We start from the raw sequence: 21,643 nt of genomic DNA, 5'->3' as shown, positions 1-21,643 counted from the left end.
AGTGTAAATGAAACTCATGGTGCTGGAGAGGGCCCCTTTGCTTCTACAGAAGAGTGAACTGAAGACACTGCAATTCAATTAGAAGATTCTACAGGTGTGTCAGGTGTAACTATTGAATGTAATAACTCACAAAGTGTTAGTGAAATAACAGAATTAGTTTCAGGCTAACCAAAATAAACTTACTGACCACAGGCATTAGTTCGTTTCTGCAAAAATCCCCCATCCTTGGTGGCTCAGATGGTGAAGAATCCACCTACCAATGCAGGAGATGTGGGTTCTATCCCTGGGCTGGGAAGATCCCCTGGAGAAGGAAATGGCAACCCACTCCAGTATTCTTGCCTAGAAAAATCCCATGGATAGAGAAGCCTGATGGGCTACAGTCCATGGAGTCACAGAAGAGCTGGACGTGACTTAGGGACTAAACAACAACAACAAAGGCCTGAAATGTAAGAGCTAAAACTATGATAGTCTTAGAAGAAAACACAGAAGTAAACTTTCATGACCTGGGATTTAAGAATGGATTCTTACATATGACAGCAGAAGCCCACACTATAAAAGAAAAACTAAATAATTTCATCAAAGTTAAAACCTTTATGCCTCAAATGATACTATCAAGAGGGTAAAAATGCAACCTATAGAATGGGAAAAAATATTTGCAAATCATACAATTTGATGAGTGACTGGTATTGAGACTATATATGGAAATCTTACAACTCAATAATAAAAAGATAAACTAATTTTTTAAATGTACAAAGGATCTAAATAAGCATTTCTCCAAAGATGATATACAAATAAGCACATGAAATCAGTCACCAGGGAAATACAAATTAAAACCATAATGAGATACCATTTCACACCTACTAGGATGCCTAAAACCCGAAGATAAACAATAACAAACGTTGGTGAAGATGCAGAGAAACTGGAATACTCGTACACTGGTGGTAGGAATATAAGACACTGTGGTCACTTTGGGTCGCTCAGTCATGTCCGGCTCTTTGGGACCCCATGGGCTGCCGCCCGCCAGGCTCCACGGAACTGCCCCAGCAAGAATACTGCAGTGGGTTGCCAATTTCTTCTCCAGGGAATCTTCCCACCCAGGGATCGAACCTGCATCTCCTGCACTGGCAGGTGGACTCTACCGCTGAGCCACTAGGGAAGCCACAGTGTAGTCACTTTGGAAAACAGTTCTTCAAATGGCTAAACGTAAGAGTCACCACCCAGCAATTCCACTCCTCAATATCCAGCCAAGAGAAATGAAAACCTGTCCATAACAAAAACTTGTAGACTGACCATGATCTCAAAATTTGTTTCAAAATTTGCAAGCATCAAATGTCATTCAAAACTGATTAGTTGCTGTCTAGGGCAGGGGGACACAAGGGGGTTAAAATGATAACTAAAGGGTGATTAAAAAAAAAAAATCAATGATGAAAGTATTCTAAAGCTGACCAGATCTGTGGTAGCCCATATCTGTGAATATAGTAAAGCAAAACAAAACAAAACAAAAAAACCTGCACGGGTGGAGGGAGGGGAGGAATTTCACACTGGACATCAGTACCGCATTCACACAGCAAGGCTTTAGCTAAACTCACATTACAACAGTGCTATTATCCAGTTTTATTGATTTCAAAGTTTTGTTTATATAAAAGTTGGTTACAATTTAGTACTTTCCTTAAAAACTATAGATATGAAAAGTGTATACCAATGTTGATGTTTACACTGATTTAAGTAATACTATCATAACAATAAATGTAAACCAATACTGAGGGTCCACAGGAATCTCAATATTACTTATATTTGAACAAACAGTAATAATAGAGACCATGTGGTATAACTGAAAAAGTCAAATGAAAAACCTGACTTTAGATCCCCAGCTCGGTCATGTAAAATCAGTATAAAATAAAACCAAATAAAATAAACAGATCTAGATAAGCCCTAAGGTCTTTCACCTCCCCCAAATGAAATGAGTCTAAAAAAGACAGGGAAAAGGGTCCGGAATGAGGCATCAAGTAAAAAAAAAAATCTTTTTAAGTTTAAAAGAATGAAAAAGGATTAAATTTATCTAGGATGAAGAAAGGAATTAAACCAAGAAACAACTAACTCTGCAGATAAAAAGAAACTTTCAACTTGATGAAAGGTAATGTTATATAGTAAGAATACACTTTTTCATTTTATTTGTATTTTAGTGTTTTTCTTCTGTTTTAATATCTACCTTATATTTTTTAAAAGACTGGAGTTTTTCCTACTTTTGTGAGTTTCTACTCTCCTAAATACCCTCTCCTTTCTCCATACAACCCAGAGGCACTTTAATTCAAGCTGAAGTGTGAAAGTGTTAGTAGCTCAATCATGTCTGACTCTTCATGACCCCATGGACTACAGTCTGCCAGGCTCCTCTGTCCATGGAATTTTCCAGGAAAGAATACTAGAGTGGGTTGCCATTTCCTTCTCCAGGGGATCTTCCCAACCCAAGGATCAAACTCACATCTCTTGCATCTCTTGTTTTGGCAGGTGGATTCTTTACCACCTGAGTGACCGGGAAAGCCCCCAGGTAAAGAATCCACCTGCAGTGCAGGAGACCTGGGATTGATTCCTGGGTTAGGAAGATCCCTTGGAGAAGGAAATGGCAACCCAGCCCAGCATTTTCGCCTGGGAAACCCCATTGACTGAGGAGCCTGGTGGGCCTCAGTCTACGGGGGCACAAAGAGTCAGAAACAACTGAACAACTAATACTTTCACTAACCTTTCAATTCAAGTTGAGTTGAGGGTAAAACAGCAGAAAGTCTGGGAGGCTCAATAAACACCATACACTTTAAAATACATGCATTACACACACGTGGCGATTTTCAAGTATAAAAAGAAAAACGTCAAAGTGAAAAGGTTGGACTTTCCTGGTGGTCAAGAATCCACCTGTCAATGCCGGGGATACAGGTTCAATCCCTGATCTGGAAAGATTCCACATGCCATAGGGCAACTAAGCCCACAAGCCACGACTACTGAAGTCCATGCTCCTAGAGCCTGTGCTCCACAAGAGAAGCCACCACAATGAGAAGCCCACTCAACACAACAAAACAGTAGCCCCCACTTACCACTAGAGAAAGCTCACAGGCAGCAACAACGACCCAGCACAAATTCCCCTCCTCAAAAAATGATATATTAAAAAAAGAGAGAGGAAGAGAGAGAAAGGGTTATGAGCAGGTGTGCAAATGGGTTACCTTTTCAGTGATGCCGTTGAACTTGGCCAGGATGTTGAAGAGAGGCACCTGGGGGATAATGAGCTGCTCCTTCTCATCCTTGTACAGGGGGGCGGTGGGAAGGTCCAGTGTCAGGTACATAAATGTGGACTCCACCATCGTCTCCTGGTACTCGTCATTATGCAGTAGTTGCTCTTTCTCTTCCGCTGGCTAGAAGTGAGGGAGAAGGAGAAGGAGGGAAGGAGTGTGAGCAGAATAGAATACCACAGCTGGAAAGAAATGAGGTTTCTGGGACGCTTACACTTACTTCATTTAATATTGAAGGCAGAAGGGGTACCCAAGAGACTGTGCAATTCCACAGGCACTTGCACAACTTGTTTGCATGCATGTGTGCTCAATTGTGTCTGACTCTTTGCGACCCTATGGACTGTAGCCCATCAGGCTCCTCTGTCCATGGGAATTTTCCAGGCAAGTGTACTGGGGTGGGTTGCCATTTCTTTCTCCTGGGGATCTTCCTAACCCAAGGATTGAACCCACATCTCCTGCATCTCCTGTATCTCACGCATTGGGAGGCAGATTCTTTACCACTGAGCCACCTTGGAAGCCCTATAGGTTAATGCAAAAACTGGTCTTTCATCTTCAGACAGATATTATTTAAATACCAGACTATCTGAAATCTAGAAAGGTTATCTGAGCTTTTGGAAAAAACACACTAGCACCACCTAGCGGCCAGAACACTGAAATCAGTCATCCCTCCTTATCTATGGTTGCCTCCAGGACCTGCCTTGGATACCAAATTCCGCGGATGACCAAGTCCCAACCAACTGCTAAATGTACACAGAGTGCTTTTATATACAGAAAAAAATCCATGTATAAGTGAACCAGTGCAGCTCAAAACTGTGTTGTTCAAAGGTCAACTGTATAATCAATCACCACCTCCCAAACTTAGCACACTGGTACACAGGAACCTAAGGGACATGCCACTTGGCAGGCGCCTTGAGGAACCTCTTCCTGGAGCAAAAGGCTGTACCAGTTATCTAAGCATCTTTTTGTCAACTCTGAATCCTCTCGGGCAATATAAACCAGTCCAAGCCACTCACCAGATCAGGATGAGGCAGTTTTTTAGTGAAGATCCTCATGGATCCCTGGAAAACGTCAGTTACAATCGCTGTACAAACAGAAATCAAAATGCAACTTCTGTGTTGAAAGCATTTCCAAAATTCAGTCCTAACTCCTACATTTCTGAAATAAATCAGCATCTTACAGCATAAGACCCAAAGCTCTCACTTAAAACCGAAATACTTTTGTAACATATACCAAAAAATTATACCTTTCTACTTATTTGTGTAAATAATTACTCTAGGGGATTTCTAAGACTCTGTGCTCCCAACGTAGGGGCCTTGGTTTGATCCCGGGTCAGGAAACTAGATCCGACATACCAAAACTAAGAGTTTGTACGCCACACGCAACTGAGACCTACTGCAGCCAAATAAATAAATATTTTTTTAACAATTATTCTATGTCTTTCTTCTCCCCAAGATGGATGGGGTGGACAGGCTGAAGACACCTAAAGAGGGAGCAGGGCCATCTGGTAAAAAGAGCACCAGGCCATAATCCCATATCAAGAAACCAACACCATCAGAACACAGAGAGGAGAAAACTGCGTTAGGTCTCCAAAACAACTTACCTGGTTCGGCAGTCTCTAAGCTAAGAGTTATTTAAGGCATTCTTGAAAAATGTCCAACTACCGCTAAGCCAACCTGGATGCTAAGAACACAGGGACTCAAGGTCTGAGACTATACAGGGAGGCCAGCCTATCTCTCCAAGTATAGGCTCAAGGCAAGAAACTAGCTTTTAGTCTGTTATTCTGAAGAAGCAGCCAGGCCTGAGGACTATCCACTAAGTCTTCACTCTGGTCCCACCAGCCCACCAGCATGCCTACAACACATTGCCCAGCCTCTCAGTTTAAAACTAGGTCAGGATTTCTAGAGTACAATCATATCCATTTCTACTTTTTAAAAATACCATTATATACAAGCATGCTCTAATAAAGAAAAATGGAAAGGAAACTATTCAGGAACAAGATTTAGCCCATGTGTACAGAGACTCTACCCTAACACAAAAAATACACAGGTAAGAAAAAAGGATGAAAAGTTGCAAAGCGTTTCCAAAAAGAAGCAAACAAAAAAGTGCTCTCCTTCACAAAATAACACGACTTACTCTTTTTTTTCTTCTTCGTGCCCCCCAGAGCTGAGTGTAGAGCATTCAAAAACCAGGACAGAAAATCAACTCCATCCCCTGGAAAAGGAGAGGTGGGACATCAGACCAAATGAAAGTCCAAACCACACGCTGGTTGGCATGATTCCACATTCTAAGTTTTCCTCCTTCCTCTCCGGCCATCCCATCCAGTGGGCAACCTCCTCTATCTGGCCACTACACACTGACACTCCTCAAGGCCAAGGTCTTAGTCTTCTGACCTTTACTCACCCCCTAGACTATCTGGTCAACCAGAACCTTCAGTCATCATCTCTATTCCAACCCTGAGTCTCATCACCCATCAAAAGTCATTACTGGGAGTTCCCTGGGAGCCAGTGGCTAGGAATCAGCACGTTCACTGCCATGGACCGGGTTCCAACCCTGGTCAGGTAACTGAAATCCTGAAAGTCACACAGCTCAGTCAAAATATTAAAATAATAATAATAGCCATTACTGAATTTCTAAGTCACTCCTCAACAAGAATGTTTTAAAACAAACATGTGACAGCATATCTTACTTAAGAGCTTTCACTGACTCCCCACATGTAATCCAAGTTCCTTATAGCCGTGGAAAATAAACCGAACCACTTGGTCCATCTAGGCACTCATTGTTGGATCCAAAGGTCTGGCTACAAGAGGTCCTCTCTCTGTGCCAGGCACCTCCATGCTCCTGTCCAGTGTCCTCTCTACCTGGAACGCCCACCCCCAGCCTGTCTCCCCACTGCCTAAAACTCAGGTGTCTCTTCCTTCTCTCTGAACCTCAGCTCACCTCCCATGTGTTCAACAGGCCTCTTTGCCCTATGTACCCTCCCACAGCATGCTGTGCTTCTGCTATCACAGCACTTAACACCTATAATCATCTTTCTACAGAACTATCTTCCCCCCTAGAACAGGAGCTCCTGGAAGGAAAAAACTGTGTTTTTTAACCCTGCAGCATTAAAAACTAGCACCATCAGTGAATGGTCAATCAACTGACCTGGAAACTAGAGAGTATCATATCACATCCAGGGACTATGAGCTACTCGTGTGGCAATAAATCACTGGGTTTGGAGGGATAAAAACAGTCAGAATAGAACAGTCTGCGACATGACAAAATGAGAAGCAAAAGTGGCAGGTACTTAATAATGGTTGGTGGCTTTTCCAGCCTCCTGGTTTTCCCGAGTCGTAGTTTAGTTCAGCAAATGAGACAGACTTCCTATCCAGCTGACAAGCCCTGGGACTCTGGGCAGGGCAGGCTGGTGAAGGAAGAGTGAGGAACCTGAACATGCTATGCACTGGCCACTCGCTCCGGCTGCTGCAGAGTTCACTGCAAAGTAGAAGTAAATGTGCTCACCAAACTAGTGCTGTTGCCCAAAAGTCAGAAGACACGAATTACTCCTTCCTTACCCTGTTTTGTGATCTGAAAAGTCTTCTTGCTGCAGAGGACAACAGCCTGCAGCATTTCATGGGGAGAGACGTGTGCCTTGAAATTGCGAGGGTTCCAGAGTTTTCTCATCAGCTCTCCGAAACGCTGGACCAACAAGAACATGATATCCCCAGGAGGACGTTTGATATTCTTATAATTGTCTTCTTCCAGGAAGTAGTTCCGGAGAGGAGGAACGTTAGACAGAGCCTGGAAATCAAACATTCCAATTAATCCACAGCCCTTCGGCCCGACCCCTGGGACTTAGGCTCATCTACTTAAGCTCTTCTAAAAACTGCTTCTAAAGTAAAGGTGTCTTTCCCACACGTGGTATTAAGAGGGTGGTAATAAAGCCATACAACTGTATATAAAAATAAATGTACTCTGTTATGATGGATAAATAGTCAAAGAGTTTAAGAGAATAGAAATTAATTTTATCTCATTAAGCAAAAAGATAAAGATCCACCATGTTAGTTCAGGAAGAAACACATGCTTATTAGTGTGATATATGAAATGGGGAAGGAGACCACAGAACAGACCCTAAATAAATACAGTCTCAGGTCTTTTCTGATAGGGTCATGAATCCTCATCAGCATTGTGCTTACCATGAGCACAACTTTCTTTGACAGGGTAATCCCTTTAGCAAGGAGTATGGAAAAATGCTGCTAAATATATAAACCCAGGCATCTCTGGGGAAAACAATTCAGGGGGCAACTCAGGATAATGATAGAGGTGATCAAGAAAGCCTCTACAAGTTTGGGGCTTCCCTGATGGCTCAAACAGTAAAGAATTTGCCTGCAACGCAGGAGATGCAGGTTCAGTCCCTGGGTCAGGAAGATACCATGGAGAGGGAATGGCAACCCACTCCAGTATTCTTGCTTGGAGCATCCCATAGACAGAGGAGCCTGGCGGTCTACAGTCCATGCGGTAGCGAAGAGTTGGACATGACTGAAGCAACAGCCCGAAAGTCTACAAGTTTAGCTCAGCTAAAGAAACAAGGATTTCCTGCTGAGAAACTGAAAGTAAAAGTTGCTCAATCATGTCCAACTCCTTGCGACCCCACAGACTGTAGTCCATGGAATTCTCCAGGCCAGAATACTGGAATGGGTATCCTTTCCCTTCTCCAGGGGATCTTCCCAGCCCAGGGATTGAACCCAGGGATCGAAACCAGGTCTCCTGCATTGCAGGCGGATTCTTTACCAGCTGAGCCACAAGGGAAGCCCTTCCTGCTGCGAGTTACTCTCAAAAGGAAAAGCGTGTGGATAAAGTTTATCCTAGTTCTGTTATTCATGCTCCACTGTGGACAGAGGTTGCTCCCTGGCTTCAGTGACAACACAAATAGCAGGTGTCCTCAGAGAGAAATTAATCAGCTCTGTGGACTACTTGGTCCATTCAGTAATATTTTAGTGGAAACATCACAGAGGATTTGTTCATCTACTTACATGTATAAATAAAAAGAACTTCCTATAGGGGCTAAAATCCATCACAAAGTCACAACTTCCCTGACTGTATTCAAAACCCTATCTGTCCTCGAATAGTCTTCACAAAGCCATGAGAGGCTGTAAGAGGAAAAGTCAGCAAAATCTCTCTCCATCTAAGAACTCAACCTTTCCAAGGACCAGAAACATTCAAATACTAAGATCAAGGCATCTGGTCCAAATACTTCATGGCATATAGATGAGGAAACACTGGAAACAGTGAAAGACTTTATTTTCTTGGGTTCCAAAATCACTGCAGATGATGACTGCAGCCATGAAATTAAAAGACACTCGCACCTTGGAAGAAAAGCTATGACAGACCTAGATAGTGTATTAAAAAGTGTATTAAAAAGACCTTTGCTGACAAAGGTCTGTATAGTCATAGCTATGATTTTTTTCCAGCAGTCATGTAGGGATGTGAGAGTTGGACCATAAAGAAGGCTGAGCACTGAAGAATTGATGCTTTCAAACTGCAGTATGGAGAAGACTCTTGAGAGTCCCTTGGACTGCAAGGAGATCCAACCAGTCCATCCTAAAGGAGATCAACCCTGAATATTCATTGGAAGGATGTTGGAATATAACCACGGGCTTATTGATTATTAACTGTTTGAACACATAACACGTGAATGATGGGGTTATTGTGATTGTATTTACCCTTCCTTTGTAAGCCTCAGGGGATTTGGGCTGGTGGGTTTGGACACGTACACATGGGGTATAAAAGATTTTCACAAATGCTGGTCGGGGTCCTTGGCTAAGAGGAGACTCTGCCTTGGACCCGCCAGTATAATAAACTGCACTCCACTATCAAAAAAAATAAATAAATAAAGTTAAAGCTCCAGTACTCTGGCCACCTGATGCAAAGAGCTGACTCACTGGAAAAGACCCTGATGCTGGGAAAGATAGAAGGTAGGAAAAGAAGTGAACAGAGGATGAGATGATTGGATGGCATCACCGACTCAGTGGACGTGTTTGAGCAAGCTCCGGGAGATGAAGGACAGGGAAGCCTGGCATGCTGCAATTCATGGGGTTACAAGGAGTCGGACACAACTTAGCGACCAAACAACAAGGGACCAGGCATGACACCAACAGCAGATGGCAAAACTCAAGAGATATGTTTTTGCAATGTTTTACCCAATTCTTTATGCAAAAATACCATACACAAAGTTTAAAGGCCAACCAAATAAGAACTAGAATATGTGCAACACACACATACACACATATATATATATAAATATACACATACTTTTAAAACTCAATATAAAAAAATAAAATAAAATAAAACTCAATATAGTGTAACACATAGAAAAATGAGCACATAAGGCCCACAACTCATGAAAAAATGTAAGAATCAACTTTAGAAATTAATTTTAAAAAGTAAGTTAAAATGGAGATACTTTTGATGGAGTTCTTCCATCAAAATGGAAGAACTTTTTTTTAATGGTAAAAGTGACAATGTGACACCCCTTTGGGACTCCTCCTACACTGTTAGTAGGAATGTATCAATAAATTGGTGTAGCGACTATGGAGAACAGCATAAAGGTTCCTTAAAAAACTAAAAATAGAGTTACCATAAGATCCAGCAACTCCACTCCTGGGCATACATGCACCCTAATATACATGAAAGCACTATATACAATAGCCAAGATATGAAAACAACCTAAATGTTCATCGACAGATAAATAAAGATGTGATACACACACACACACACACACACACACACACACACGGAATACTACTCAGCCGTTAAAAAAAAAAAGAATGAAATAATGCCACTTGCAGCAGCATGGATGGACCTAGAGATTATCATACTAAGTAAAGCCAGAAAGAGAAAAATTCCATATGATATCACTTACATGTGGAATCTAATACACAACACAATTTATCTATGAAACAGATTCACTGACACAGAAAACAAATTTATGGTTACCAAAAGGGATAAATTAGAAATTTTAGATTAGCAAATAAAAATTACCATATTTAAAATAAACAACAAGGTCCTACTGTATAGCATAGGGAACCATATTCAATATCCTGTAGTAAATCATAAGAGAAAAGAATATGAAGAGGAAAATAAATATCTATAACTGATTCACTTTGCTGTTTATCAGAAACTAACACAACATTGTAAGTCAACTATACTTCAATTAAAAAAAAAAAAAGAGCAGCCTTTTCTGTGGCTGGTGGGTTTATAAACCACTACAACTCCTCTATAGCCTAGAATCAAGGCTCACAGTGCATTAATACAAGAAGTGAAGGTTGAATGAATCAAATTCAACAAAACAGAATGACATGTAATCATTAAGGATGCTGTACAAGAATATTTATTGATTTCACAATAGGCTTTTAAGTTGAAATATATACAAAGATACACACATATACTATGTTACTTTCTAGATTAAAAATCCAAGTATTTGAAAAGTCTAGAAAAGAAATAAAACAAAATGTAAGAGTGTCACAAAAAGTGCAAGACTATATATATTGAAGGATACACACTGCAACACTGGTAACAGAAAAAACCCTGAGACAAGTGAAATTTTATCTATCAATTGAGGAATAACAAAATAAAATAAACCATAATATTGCCACATGACATTATGCCTCTGTGTGTGTGTGTGTGTGTGTGTGTGTGTGTGTGTGTGTGTGTGTGTGTGTGTGTGTGTGTGTGTGTTTAGAACAGTTCTGGGGCTCTCTATACTGTTAACTACCCCAGGACAGAAGGAATAAAGCTCTCATGTTATACTTTCTGTATCTTTCTTCCCCACTCTCTGCAATTTGTTTGTAGTTTAATCATTTTTTTTTGAGTGAGGCAGAATTACTGTTAATTTTCTTATTTACTCTTATCAATATTTTCTACAATGTACACTATTACTCATGTGATTTTTTTTAAAAGCAAAACTTAATTGAAAATAGGACAACTTTGGCTTTCTGCTTTTCCCATTTCAGGGTTTACACACAGGGACAGGAGAGTGACACCTCAGAGCCAACACAATGAACATCTACACCATGGGGAAAAAAAAGCATCACCTAGCACACATGTCTCTTATTCGGTCCTGCAGGCCACAGGCAGATTCTACCCCTCATTCCCCATACACTCCAGAGGCTGAAACAGGCCCACCATTTGGCAGCAGCCCTCAAGCAGACACAGGAGAGTTCTGCTTGGTGCAGAACAAATAGGCCAGCAGAGTTCCCAGCAAAGAATCAGGATCTGAGGACCACCAGGTCACCAGACTCCACCAGAAAGCAGTCGTTTCCTGGCTGACCTTCAGTGTTCCTAGGTTGCCCCCTCCCGCACGGTTCCCATCCCATCCTACCCTACCTGAAGGACGGCGTTGGCGTAGTCATTGGCCTTTATGTTATTCAGGCCCACAATACCTGGCAGGTAAGTGGTGCCATCATATGCCCGGGACAACTTGGCTTGCTTGTCCAAGTTAGCGATCTGCTGCTTTGTGAAAGTGGGCTTCAACACATACTGCAAAACAAAAGAAAATTCCAAATTGTTTTAGGACAATCTATAGAGCTGACAGGACATATTTGCAACAGCAATTTCTACCAAAAGCAAAAAATACTTTGCCATGAACAGCCACCCAAAGGGTTCCCAACAGTAGGTCTAAGGATGGAGGTGACATGGAATGGGCCCACTGCACACTGCTCATCCATAAAGAGGTGATTATCAAAAACCCAAAATCACTGAGTCCCAGGCCTTCCCTCAGAGAGCATGTCTGGCCAACCCCATAACAAACAACAGTGAGAAACTGCAGGATACTCAAGTCTGCAGGCGGCAGGAGTCTGAGTTCCAGGTAGGAGCTCACGCAGGGTCAGCACGTGGGCCGATGCATAAGCAGGAATGTCATTCCCCCTCTCTGTGGAGGTCTGAGATGCTGTGACTCCCTGCGACTGGAGGGGCAGGATCAGACCCTTCCCAGTCCTAGAGTTACGAGGGTCATTAGGTCACAGCCTGGTCAGAGGGCGCCACTGACTCACTGTGTTTCTGTTTTATGTTTTGGTTTTTCGGCCGAGAGGTATGTGGGGTCCCAGCTCCCAGACCAAGGATCGAACCTGCACCCTCTGCATTGGAGGCATAGTCTTGACCACTGGACCACCAGAGAAGTCACCACTGACTCACTTTGAAAGCTTGAATTTAATAAAAATAAGCTTGAATTCCTTTCAGTTTCTCCCTCTGTGTATAACCACTTAAAACTTCAATTTTAACAGGACTATGAAACTTATGGAAGTGAGGTAAGTAGTGTTTCAAACACTCTGAACACCAACCTTTCCTTAAATAGAGCATTCCACTCTACTGAACATGCAGCCACTTGCTGAAAAGGAAAACAATAATCAACAGTTCCAACAGTAATCAAAGCCCAAGAGGATTTTCCAGGCTCCCCACTTAAGTACAGGGACTCCTGGCATAAGGCACAAATCGGAGCCTGCAGGTGGAACATGTTGGCCATTTTGGCCACATCATGTCAAAAGGAGCCGTGCATGTGTGCTAAGTCACTTCAGTTGTGTCCAGCTCTTTGCGACTCTATGGACTAGAGCCCATCGGGCTCCTCTGTCCATGGGGATTCTCCAGGCAAGAATACTGGAATTGGTTGCTATGCCCTTCTCCATGGGATCTTCTCCACCCAGGGAGCGAACGCATGTCTCTTAGTCTTCTGCATAGGCAGGCAGGTTCTTTACCACTAGGGCCACCTGGGAAGTCCAAAAGGAGCTGTGAACTGGTATAAATCTCTGTCCTACACCTGGCTATACCAGGCTCAATTCACATCACTACACCAATGTGTGGAAGGGTAATTTATTTCACAAAAATGCTTTCACTCCAATTAGAAAGGAGCCTTATTTCTTCAGTCCTAACTAAAAAACGAAATGATAGCTAGGCTGCAGACCATGGGCCATGACTACGAATTGTGGGACTTCCCAGGCAGCTCAGTGGTCAAGAATCTGCCTGCCAATGAAGAAGAAGTAGGATTGAGCCCTGGGTCAGGAAGATCCCCTGGAGGAGGAAATGGCAACCCACTCAAGTATTCCTGCCTGGAAAACCCCATGGACAGAGGAGCCTGGTGGGCTACAGTCCATGGGATCCCAGAGAGTCAGATATGACTACGCGACTGAGCACACATGACCTCTTTCTTCAGTTTCCCTGGTTCCTCCCAAAGGGAAAGAAGATTCTCCAAGTCCAAAGGACTGAGACTCTTTCCTGACCTTCAGTGGGGCAGACCCCCAGGAGCCCTGACGTAGCTCCCAAGAGAACTAGTTCCAAACCAATCCTCTTGGACACGCACCGTGATATCCTCTAGTGAGGAATCGATGATCTCATAGTTGTCAGGGAGGCAGTAAAACTTGAGGGTGTGGAGGTTGAGGAAGACATGGTGACTAAACTGGACACTGTGAATGTAGGCGTGAGACTTCAAACCCCGGCCTGCAGGAAGGAGGGAAGGCTGTGAGAGAAGCACAAACTCCAGAAGCACACCGATCGCGTGTAATTTTCCCTTCTTCATTTTGTACCAGAACATGTTAATATCAGCAAAAACAAAGTACTACACCATTCATGAAAATTCATCTCTGCATGAACTCCTCTCATCATACAAGTTAGCAAGAAAGAATAGCACTTTATTCTCTAGACAGCATAAAACATAGGGGGACTAATTTCACATACACAAATATGGAAAACGTGTGGGTATCTGTGAGTATGTGCATATGTGTATGTATGTATGTGTGAGTATGTATATGTGTATGTATTCAAGCTAGTTTCATGTGCTATCAGAAACTAGGGATATACATATATATATTATAAATAATACACGTACATACACATATGTACGTATCGCCATCATCACTTAGTCCTAATTTTTCAGCTGCCCACATTCAGGACAATCCCATATCTACGTAACCTTTGTTCACGTTACCACTCCTTTCTAGAATATTTCACCCTTCACCCATTCAAACTCTGTATTTCCTGCATAGAGAGAACAAGTTTCTCCTCCACCTCCTTCATGAACTTGACACAAACATTCCAGCTAACAGTGATCTTTGCATATTTCAACTCCTACCATCCTTATTTATTTACACTCAGTGCCACATGGGCCAGCAGTGATCTTTATGGTCTTAACAGAGTTTGCTGATAGTTTTATGTGTTACCCTTGACTATGTATAAGATCCTTATAAGAGCAAGGAATGTACTTTACATTTCTTCTAAATCCTCCACTATACTGTGCAAATAGCACTAGCTTGGTCTGAATAAACTGCTATAGTTAATTTTCAGAAAAGGACAAAATGAAAAACTCCTTACAGTAAAAGAATTCTCAGAAAAAGACACTGAGTATAGAAAAATATCAGAGATTAAAAAACACAGAGCCGGTCAGCACCAGGGGCCAGCCAATCCCAGAGCTCTCCCCAGTGGTCGGTTCACAGGCCAAACAACCAAACAGAAAAGTTAAATAAATAGCAGCAAGGCCAGAGGCAGTGGGGCTGGAGACAGCAGGGCTTCAGTGGCCTCGCCTGTCCTCATTCACTGGCAACGACCAGCATTAAGCAGAGAAAGCCACCACCTTAAAAAAATAACAATAAAACTAGAGCTTCTGAGATTTCCCACAAAGTCTCACACGTGGTGAGTTCTTTCTCCCTTTCACATGTATTCAGATTCTGACAAATACAGAACCTCCCATGGATTTTCTAAGAGTATTCCAATTTCCTGGGAACAAAGATAAGGTTTATTAGACATGACTCTTAACAGCTGCTTACTCTCTTAAAAAAACAACAACAAAAACCCAAAGACCTGTGGCTAATGCTGAAAACACAATGCAAAATATTTATTTACCTTGAAAATACTTGCCACACACCAGACAAGCATATGCATTAATGTGTGAGAGGGAGATGGAACACAATTTCTCAAAGTCAAAGTCCAGCACACTCCTAAGAGATGAAAACAAGACAGAAACAGTTAATGGTGATGGCTGCCCAGGTGAGCACCTGAGTAAAGCAGCACTGTTGGCTCCATGCTTCCCAGGGTCATGCAGCATCCTTCCAAGAACAGATCAACAATCACATGCAAATTGTGGGGAACATTAACTCTTCTTTACTTAGACATTCGGGCTTTCCTGGTGGCTCAGATGGTAAACAATCTGCCTGCAGTGCAGGAGACCCGGGTTCAATCCCTGGGTTGGGAAGATTCCCTGGGGAAGGGAATGGCTACCCACTCCAGTATTCTTGCCTGGAGAATTCCATGACAGAGAAGCTAGTGGGCTACAGTCCATGGGGTTGCAAACAGTCAGACACAACTAAGCAACTAACACTTTCACCTAGACATTTAATATAGTGCCCCAACCCACCAACCCCCAAAGTAGTGCAAAGGTATCTCTACAATGACCCTCTTTAAGTATCCACATTGAGAATCTCCCATTACTTTCTCTGGAGGAAAAGCCACAAGTAGGACTAAATTAACAGGGCTCCAACAACATTCCAAAGTACAAGACATAAAATGAAGGACATAAAAAGAGTGAATAACCCCTTTCATAAAAGAAAATTTTATTTTTGTCCATTAAAAAAAGTCAGAAGCCTGAAGAATTTTAGGGGAATACCTACAAAAAGATCTATCTGTTCAAGTGCAAAGTCACAGTGAGTACCAGGCAAGTTAGTGATTAAAAAAAAGTTACCTCTAGTAAATCCACAGGTGGCAAGGGTTTTCCTTCTCAAGCATTAACTCTAATTAATTATTAGTGGTCCCTGGAAAGCTGCACTGTCCACTAAAGGGGCCACTAGCCACACACAGCTATTGATGTAAAATAATTAAAATAAAATTTAAAATTCAGTTCCTCAAGCCACGTTTCAAGTGCTCAACAGCCACAAGTGGTTTGTGCCTACCACAATGGACAATTCCACTGTTGCAAAGAGCAATTCCAATGTTGCAAAAAAAGTCCAGTAGTCAAGGCTACAGTAGAGCCTAAGTGAAAAAACCATCCTGTAATGCATCTGGGACCAAAGAATGCATTGGGATGAGAAGACCACCTCTGCTTTAGGACATGTCTTTGTCTGTTTTTCCTGCTGAATCCCAGGCACCAAGAGCAGTACCTAGCACATCATGTGTGTGCGTGTTCAGTGGTGTCAGACTCTGCGACTCCATGGACAGTAGCCTACCAGGCTCCTCTGTTGGTGCTATTTCCCAGGCAAGAATATTGGAGTGGGTTGCCATTTCCTCCTCCAGGAGATCTACCTAATCCAGGGATTGAACCCAAGTCTCCTGCATCTCCTGCACTGGGAGGCAGATTCTTTACCCACTGAGCCACCTGGGAAGCCCCAGCACATACTGATTTCTCAATAAAAATTTAAATTGGCAATTGCCATTGATACCATATATCCTTTTATTTCCTCATACAAATTCAAAACGAGCTGAAAGCTCTTTCTGCATGTGCCACCCTAAAACAACATGCCCTCTGACACTTTAAACTGAGGGGAAAGATTAAAAAACCTGGCAAGAAGCACAGTTTCCTGGGCAGAAAGCTTTAGAAGAGATAGTTTCTGAATATATCATACAATACAAAGAATTTTCTACAAAGATTCCATTGTATGTCTGCTGTCCCAGGCATCCCTGTGCTACCCACCTGTTAATGGTATCCAGGTACGGGCAGTGGCGGCTCCTCCGGTCCTCAGAATCCACGCGGCCATTCTTTGCTGAAAGGAAAATCATCAAAAGCTCTGAAAATGGGAAACCCATACTCATGGTCAACTACCAGTACAAACAAACAAACACAAAAATGGGAAAAACTAATCAGGACAAGTTCTGTTACAAATAGCCTGAAAACACCCCAAAATGCCCACTTTAACAGAAAGTGAAAGTGTTAGTTGCTCACTGGTATCCAACTCTTTGCGACCCCATGGGCTATGTATAGCCCTCTGTCCATGGGATTCTCCAGGCAAGAATACTGGAGTGGGTTGCCATTCCCTTCTCCAGGGGATCTTCCCAATCCAGGGATCGAAGCCAGGTCTTTTGCGTTGTAGGCGGACTCGTTACAGTCTGAGCCACCAGGCTACAAACTGAGACAATATACTTGAAACACATAAAACCAACAAAGAAATTGCTTGCAGTTACATAAAGAAATCTGGTGAAGAGTTTTTAAAAAAGACAACCTAACAGAAAATGAGGAAGACAGCCCACAAATACATGAAAAGATGCTCAACTTCACCAATAATCAAGAAAATGCAGATTTCCTTGCACAATAATATACCACTTCACATCTACCAGAGAGAATAAAACAAAATCAAGCAATTCCAAGTGTTGACAAATACAAGGAGCAATGAGAAGGCTCATAGACTGCTGGTGGGAATGTAAACTCTTACAATTTCTTAGAAAATAGTGCAGCTAGACTGAAGCTGAAAATATACAGACCCTTTGACCCAGCAATCTCTCTTCCATTAATACTTATATCTACCCTAGAGAACTTCTGCACAGGTGCATCAAGAATATTTTACTAAAAAATATTTATAGCTACAATATTTGAAAGAGATCCAACTGGAAACAACCAACATGCCTACCACATACCAAAAATGGGAGAAATCGGGTTTGATCCCTGAGTCGGGAAGAGAGGAAATGGCAACTCGCTCCAGGATTCTTGCCTGGAAAACTCCATGAACAGAGGAGCCTAGCAGGCTACAGTCCATGGGGTCACAAAGAGTTGGACAGGGCTGAGCATACACACAGGTATCATCAATAGAACACTTTGTTGCCATGAACATCTACCCAAATGAACCTCAACAATGTGACTAGTTTAAAAAAAAAAAAGGGCAAAACAGAAGACTATATATAGTATGATTCCATTTATAATAAATACAAAATAAAATACAGTTCCACTTAGGGATATATATGAGGTAAAACTATAATTTACCTCATATATATACATGAGGTAAATACATATAAACTATAAAAGTTCATAGTTTATATATATAGTTTATAGTTTTACATATATATAAACTATAAAACAATAAAAATAGAAACAGAAAAACTTCAGAACAGTGATTACCCCAGCAAGCAAGGAAGGCAGATGCAACTGGGAAGGGGCCTGTTGGACCTTCTAAGGTACCGGCTTAAACCTCAACATTCAAAAAACTAAGATCATGCCATCCAGTCCCATCATTTCATGGCAAATATATGGAGGGAAAGTGTAAACGGTGGCAAATTTTAGTTTCTTGGGTTCCAAAAATCACTGTGGAAGGTGACCGCAGCATGAAATTAAAAGATGCTTGCTCCTTGGGAAAAAAGCTATGACAAACCTAGACAGCATATTAAAAAGGAGAGATATCATCTTGCTGACAAATGCCTGTATAGTCAAAGCTATGGCTTTTCCAGTAGTTATGTACAGATGTGCAAGTTGGACCATAAAGAAGGCTGAGTGCCGAAGAATGAATTCTTTCAAATTATGGTGCTAGAGAAGACTCTTGAGAGTCCCTTGAGAGCAAGGAGACCAAACCAGTCAATCCTAAAGGAAATCAACTCTGAATATTCATTGGAAGGACTGATGCTGAAGCTCTAATACTTTGACCACCTGATGCAAAGAGCCGAATCATTGGAAAAGACCCTAATGTTGGGAAAGATTGAGGGCAGGAGGAGAAAGAGGCAACAGAGAATGAGATGGTTGGATGGCATCACTGACTCAAATGGACACAAGTTTGAGCAAGCTCCAGGAGATGGTGAAGGATAGGGAAGCCTGGTGTGTGGCACTCCATGGGGCTGCAAGGAGTCAGACACGACTGAGCATCTAAACAACAACAAGGTATTAGTTAAGCACCACTTCTGAAGCTGAACAGTGTCAGGAGACAATTCTGCATTGCTCTCTCCTGTTTCTGCATGTACTGTGACCAGAGGTACTGACCACCTCCAGATTATCTCGCCAAAGATGCTTGTATAGTGAAGTTTGTTTGTACAGCCTTGGAAGTCAGAGATCATCTGTCCTTACAGAGCAAAGGTGAGGCAAGCTCAAGGCCCACTGTAGAAGACTTGGGTTCTCTAAGCTCAGAGTTGTTGTCTTGTGCGCCCACTCCCTGTGTGTATGGATTCTCATCACGTTGCACTACAGGAACTGACTCAGGAAATGATGATAATTGCTATATTCTGGCTACTGTTATTGCTGCAGAATGCTGTCTGAGGCCCAGTAGTTCGATGTCTTCCAACAGCATCCATGAAACCGTGGCAGACTAACTTGGTAGTGCACAAACAGGGTCAGACCCTTCACAGTCCTTGACAAGTGGTAGATTTAAGGCTATATATCCACACTCTTCTTTAAACTATACATGTGTGTGACATTTAGTCCATCTTAGTACCTATGATCTATTTCATAATAAAAATAAAGGAAAAAAAAGAAATAAGACAGTAACCACAATTGGTATCCTAGTATGTCCCAGAGAAAACAATCTCCTGACCACAACTAAGCAAAATATCTAAGAAACAATTTCTCTTTCAGAGAAAGGGAAACCTGAGGCTGACAGAATATATAAGTAAAAGAAACCAAAGAATACCCTGAAATTATTAGATTATTCAAAGAATATTTATCAAGTACTTTTCATGAGCAAGGTGCGATCCTAGACTCTGTGTATAATATAAAATATGTCAAATGCAAAACCTTAAGCAAGAAATTTAAGAGTTAATATGAGTATAATCTTTTATTTATTTTATTTATTTGGATGTGCCAGGTCTTAGTTATGGCATGCAGGCTCTTTGATCTTCACTGCAACATGCAAACTCTTAGTTGTGGCATGTGGGATCTAGTGGCATGTAGTTCCCTGACCAGGGCTCAAACCTGCATTGGGAGGGTGGAGTCTTAGCCACTGGACCAGCAGGGAAGTCCCCAAGAATATAATCTTATACAGATAAACAGGCACAGAGACAGAATTATAAAGTCTTGGAGAATGAACAATCCTGGAACAAAGAACACTGCCCCTACAGTGTAGCCTAGTGATATGTTTACCTGCTAACTCACCAGAAAACAAGTATATAGGAAACACGTTCAAATCAGAAGTTCCAAGTTCAGATATGGAAAAGATTAACTGAGCTTAAACAGGAAAAGCTTCAGACGTGATGGAAACCTACTTAGTGACTGGTAAGATATCAACAAGTCGGAAAAGAGTGTACGCACTCCAGAGTACCAAGGCTGGACCAAAAGATCTCCAGCAATTACCAGAAGAAGAATGAGTCCAGCAGAAGGCAGAGAGTACAGTCACAGAAGGGACTGACAGGGCTCTCAAAACTCATGGGTTCCAGGGCTCCTTCCATCGACTTAAAGAGGGACAGACACATGAAACCCCCATTTCCCAAACCAGTGACTCAGTCTCAGAGGCCGGACTAGAATCCAAACCTCCTGGCAGCTACAACTCCAAGTGACAGAGCAGTATAGTCCAAATGCCCAGAGTTCAGGCTCTCCACTCTGAATGGTCTGATTTCAGGAATTACAGCAGGACTCATTTCTCAGGTGTTTTGTAAAAACTCAAGGAGATAACACCTGTAAAACAACGTGCCTAGCCCCGAAGCTAGGCACTCGATAAACGAAAGCTGCCGTTATTATTAATGTTGCTAGAAATATTAGAGTTACGATTACTAAGACAAGTAAAGTCCTCATTAAAAAGCAGTCGAGTTGGATCGCGTGTAAAGTGTGACTTTCCCGCGGGGAGAGAAGGTTGGAGAAAGAAAAAGAAGAACGCGAGAGAGGAGCCCGAGCCCGGCCCCGCGCACCTCGCACCTCCCGCTCAGGTTCCGAGTCCTCGTCGGCCTCGCGCTCCCGCTTCACCCGCACCGCTGGGACCACCGGCGCCGGGGCCTCACGCACGCTCGCCGGCTCGACCTCCCGCTTCACGCGCACCGGGCTGCCCCGGGAGCTCGGCGCCTCGGGCTCCCGCTCCCGATCTCGTTCCCGTTTGACACGAGCCGAGCTGCTCCGCGACTCGGACTCGCGCTTCCCGCGGGTGGAACCGCGAGACTCCCGCTTGGACCGGCTGGACATCGCCACTACCGGCCGAGTCGCCGGGCGCAGCCTCCAGACAAGACAGAGCGCGCGGCAAGCAGCCAATCAGAAGCTGCACTGTTATGGAGTCCAAGGTTTTCTACGAGTCGCCGACCGGGACAAATCACCCCGCAGAGAACTTCGGGGAAGTACTCTGCTTTTTGTGGCCTCTTTGCTGCTGCGAGCGCACCGGAGACCAGTAGGCGGACCTACTGCACTTTACCCTTTTCCGGTTTAAAGAGGCAAGAACCTTTTACTGACTGCGGAATTTCTGGATAACAGAAGCTGTCATTGGACCCCCGGTGTCTTCAAGACACTTTGTGTCCCGAAACCAGAA

General features: G+C 42.7%; 1 protein-coding gene across 1 annotated transcript in view; it reads right to left on the bottom strand.

Annotated features, from left to right (window-relative positions):
- The window catches only part of USP39 (ubiquitin specific peptidase 39), a 35,077-nt gene extending 13,710 nt beyond the window's left edge, over positions 1-21,367 (bottom strand). Inside the window, exons 1-9 of the mRNA XM_043917788.1 lie at positions 21,039-21,367; positions 16,921-16,990; positions 15,141-15,235; positions 13,606-13,742; positions 11,640-11,792; positions 6,830-7,055; positions 5,409-5,486; positions 4,289-4,356; positions 3,210-3,398 (exon numbers count right to left, since the gene is read on the bottom strand). Coding sequence (XP_043773723.1) covers positions 3,210-3,398; positions 4,289-4,356; positions 5,409-5,486; positions 6,830-7,055; positions 11,640-11,792; positions 13,606-13,742; positions 15,141-15,235; positions 16,921-16,990; positions 21,039-21,306 — 1,284 coding nt within the window. The 5' untranslated portion in view covers positions 21,307-21,367. The remainder of the gene's footprint in view (positions 1-3,209; positions 3,399-4,288; positions 4,357-5,408; positions 5,487-6,829; positions 7,056-11,639; positions 11,793-13,605; positions 13,743-15,140; positions 15,236-16,920; positions 16,991-21,038) is intronic.
- Between the last annotated feature and the right edge of the window lie 276 nt (positions 21,368-21,643).

Source organism: Cervus elaphus, chromosome 11 (assembly GCF_910594005.1).
Source record: "Cervus elaphus chromosome 11, mCerEla1.1, whole genome shotgun sequence".
Taxonomy (NCBI): Eukaryota; Metazoa; Chordata; class Mammalia; order Artiodactyla; family Cervidae; genus Cervus; species Cervus elaphus.
Note: the sequence above shows the minus strand (reverse complement) of the source record. Positions and strands in the feature narration are given on the sequence as shown.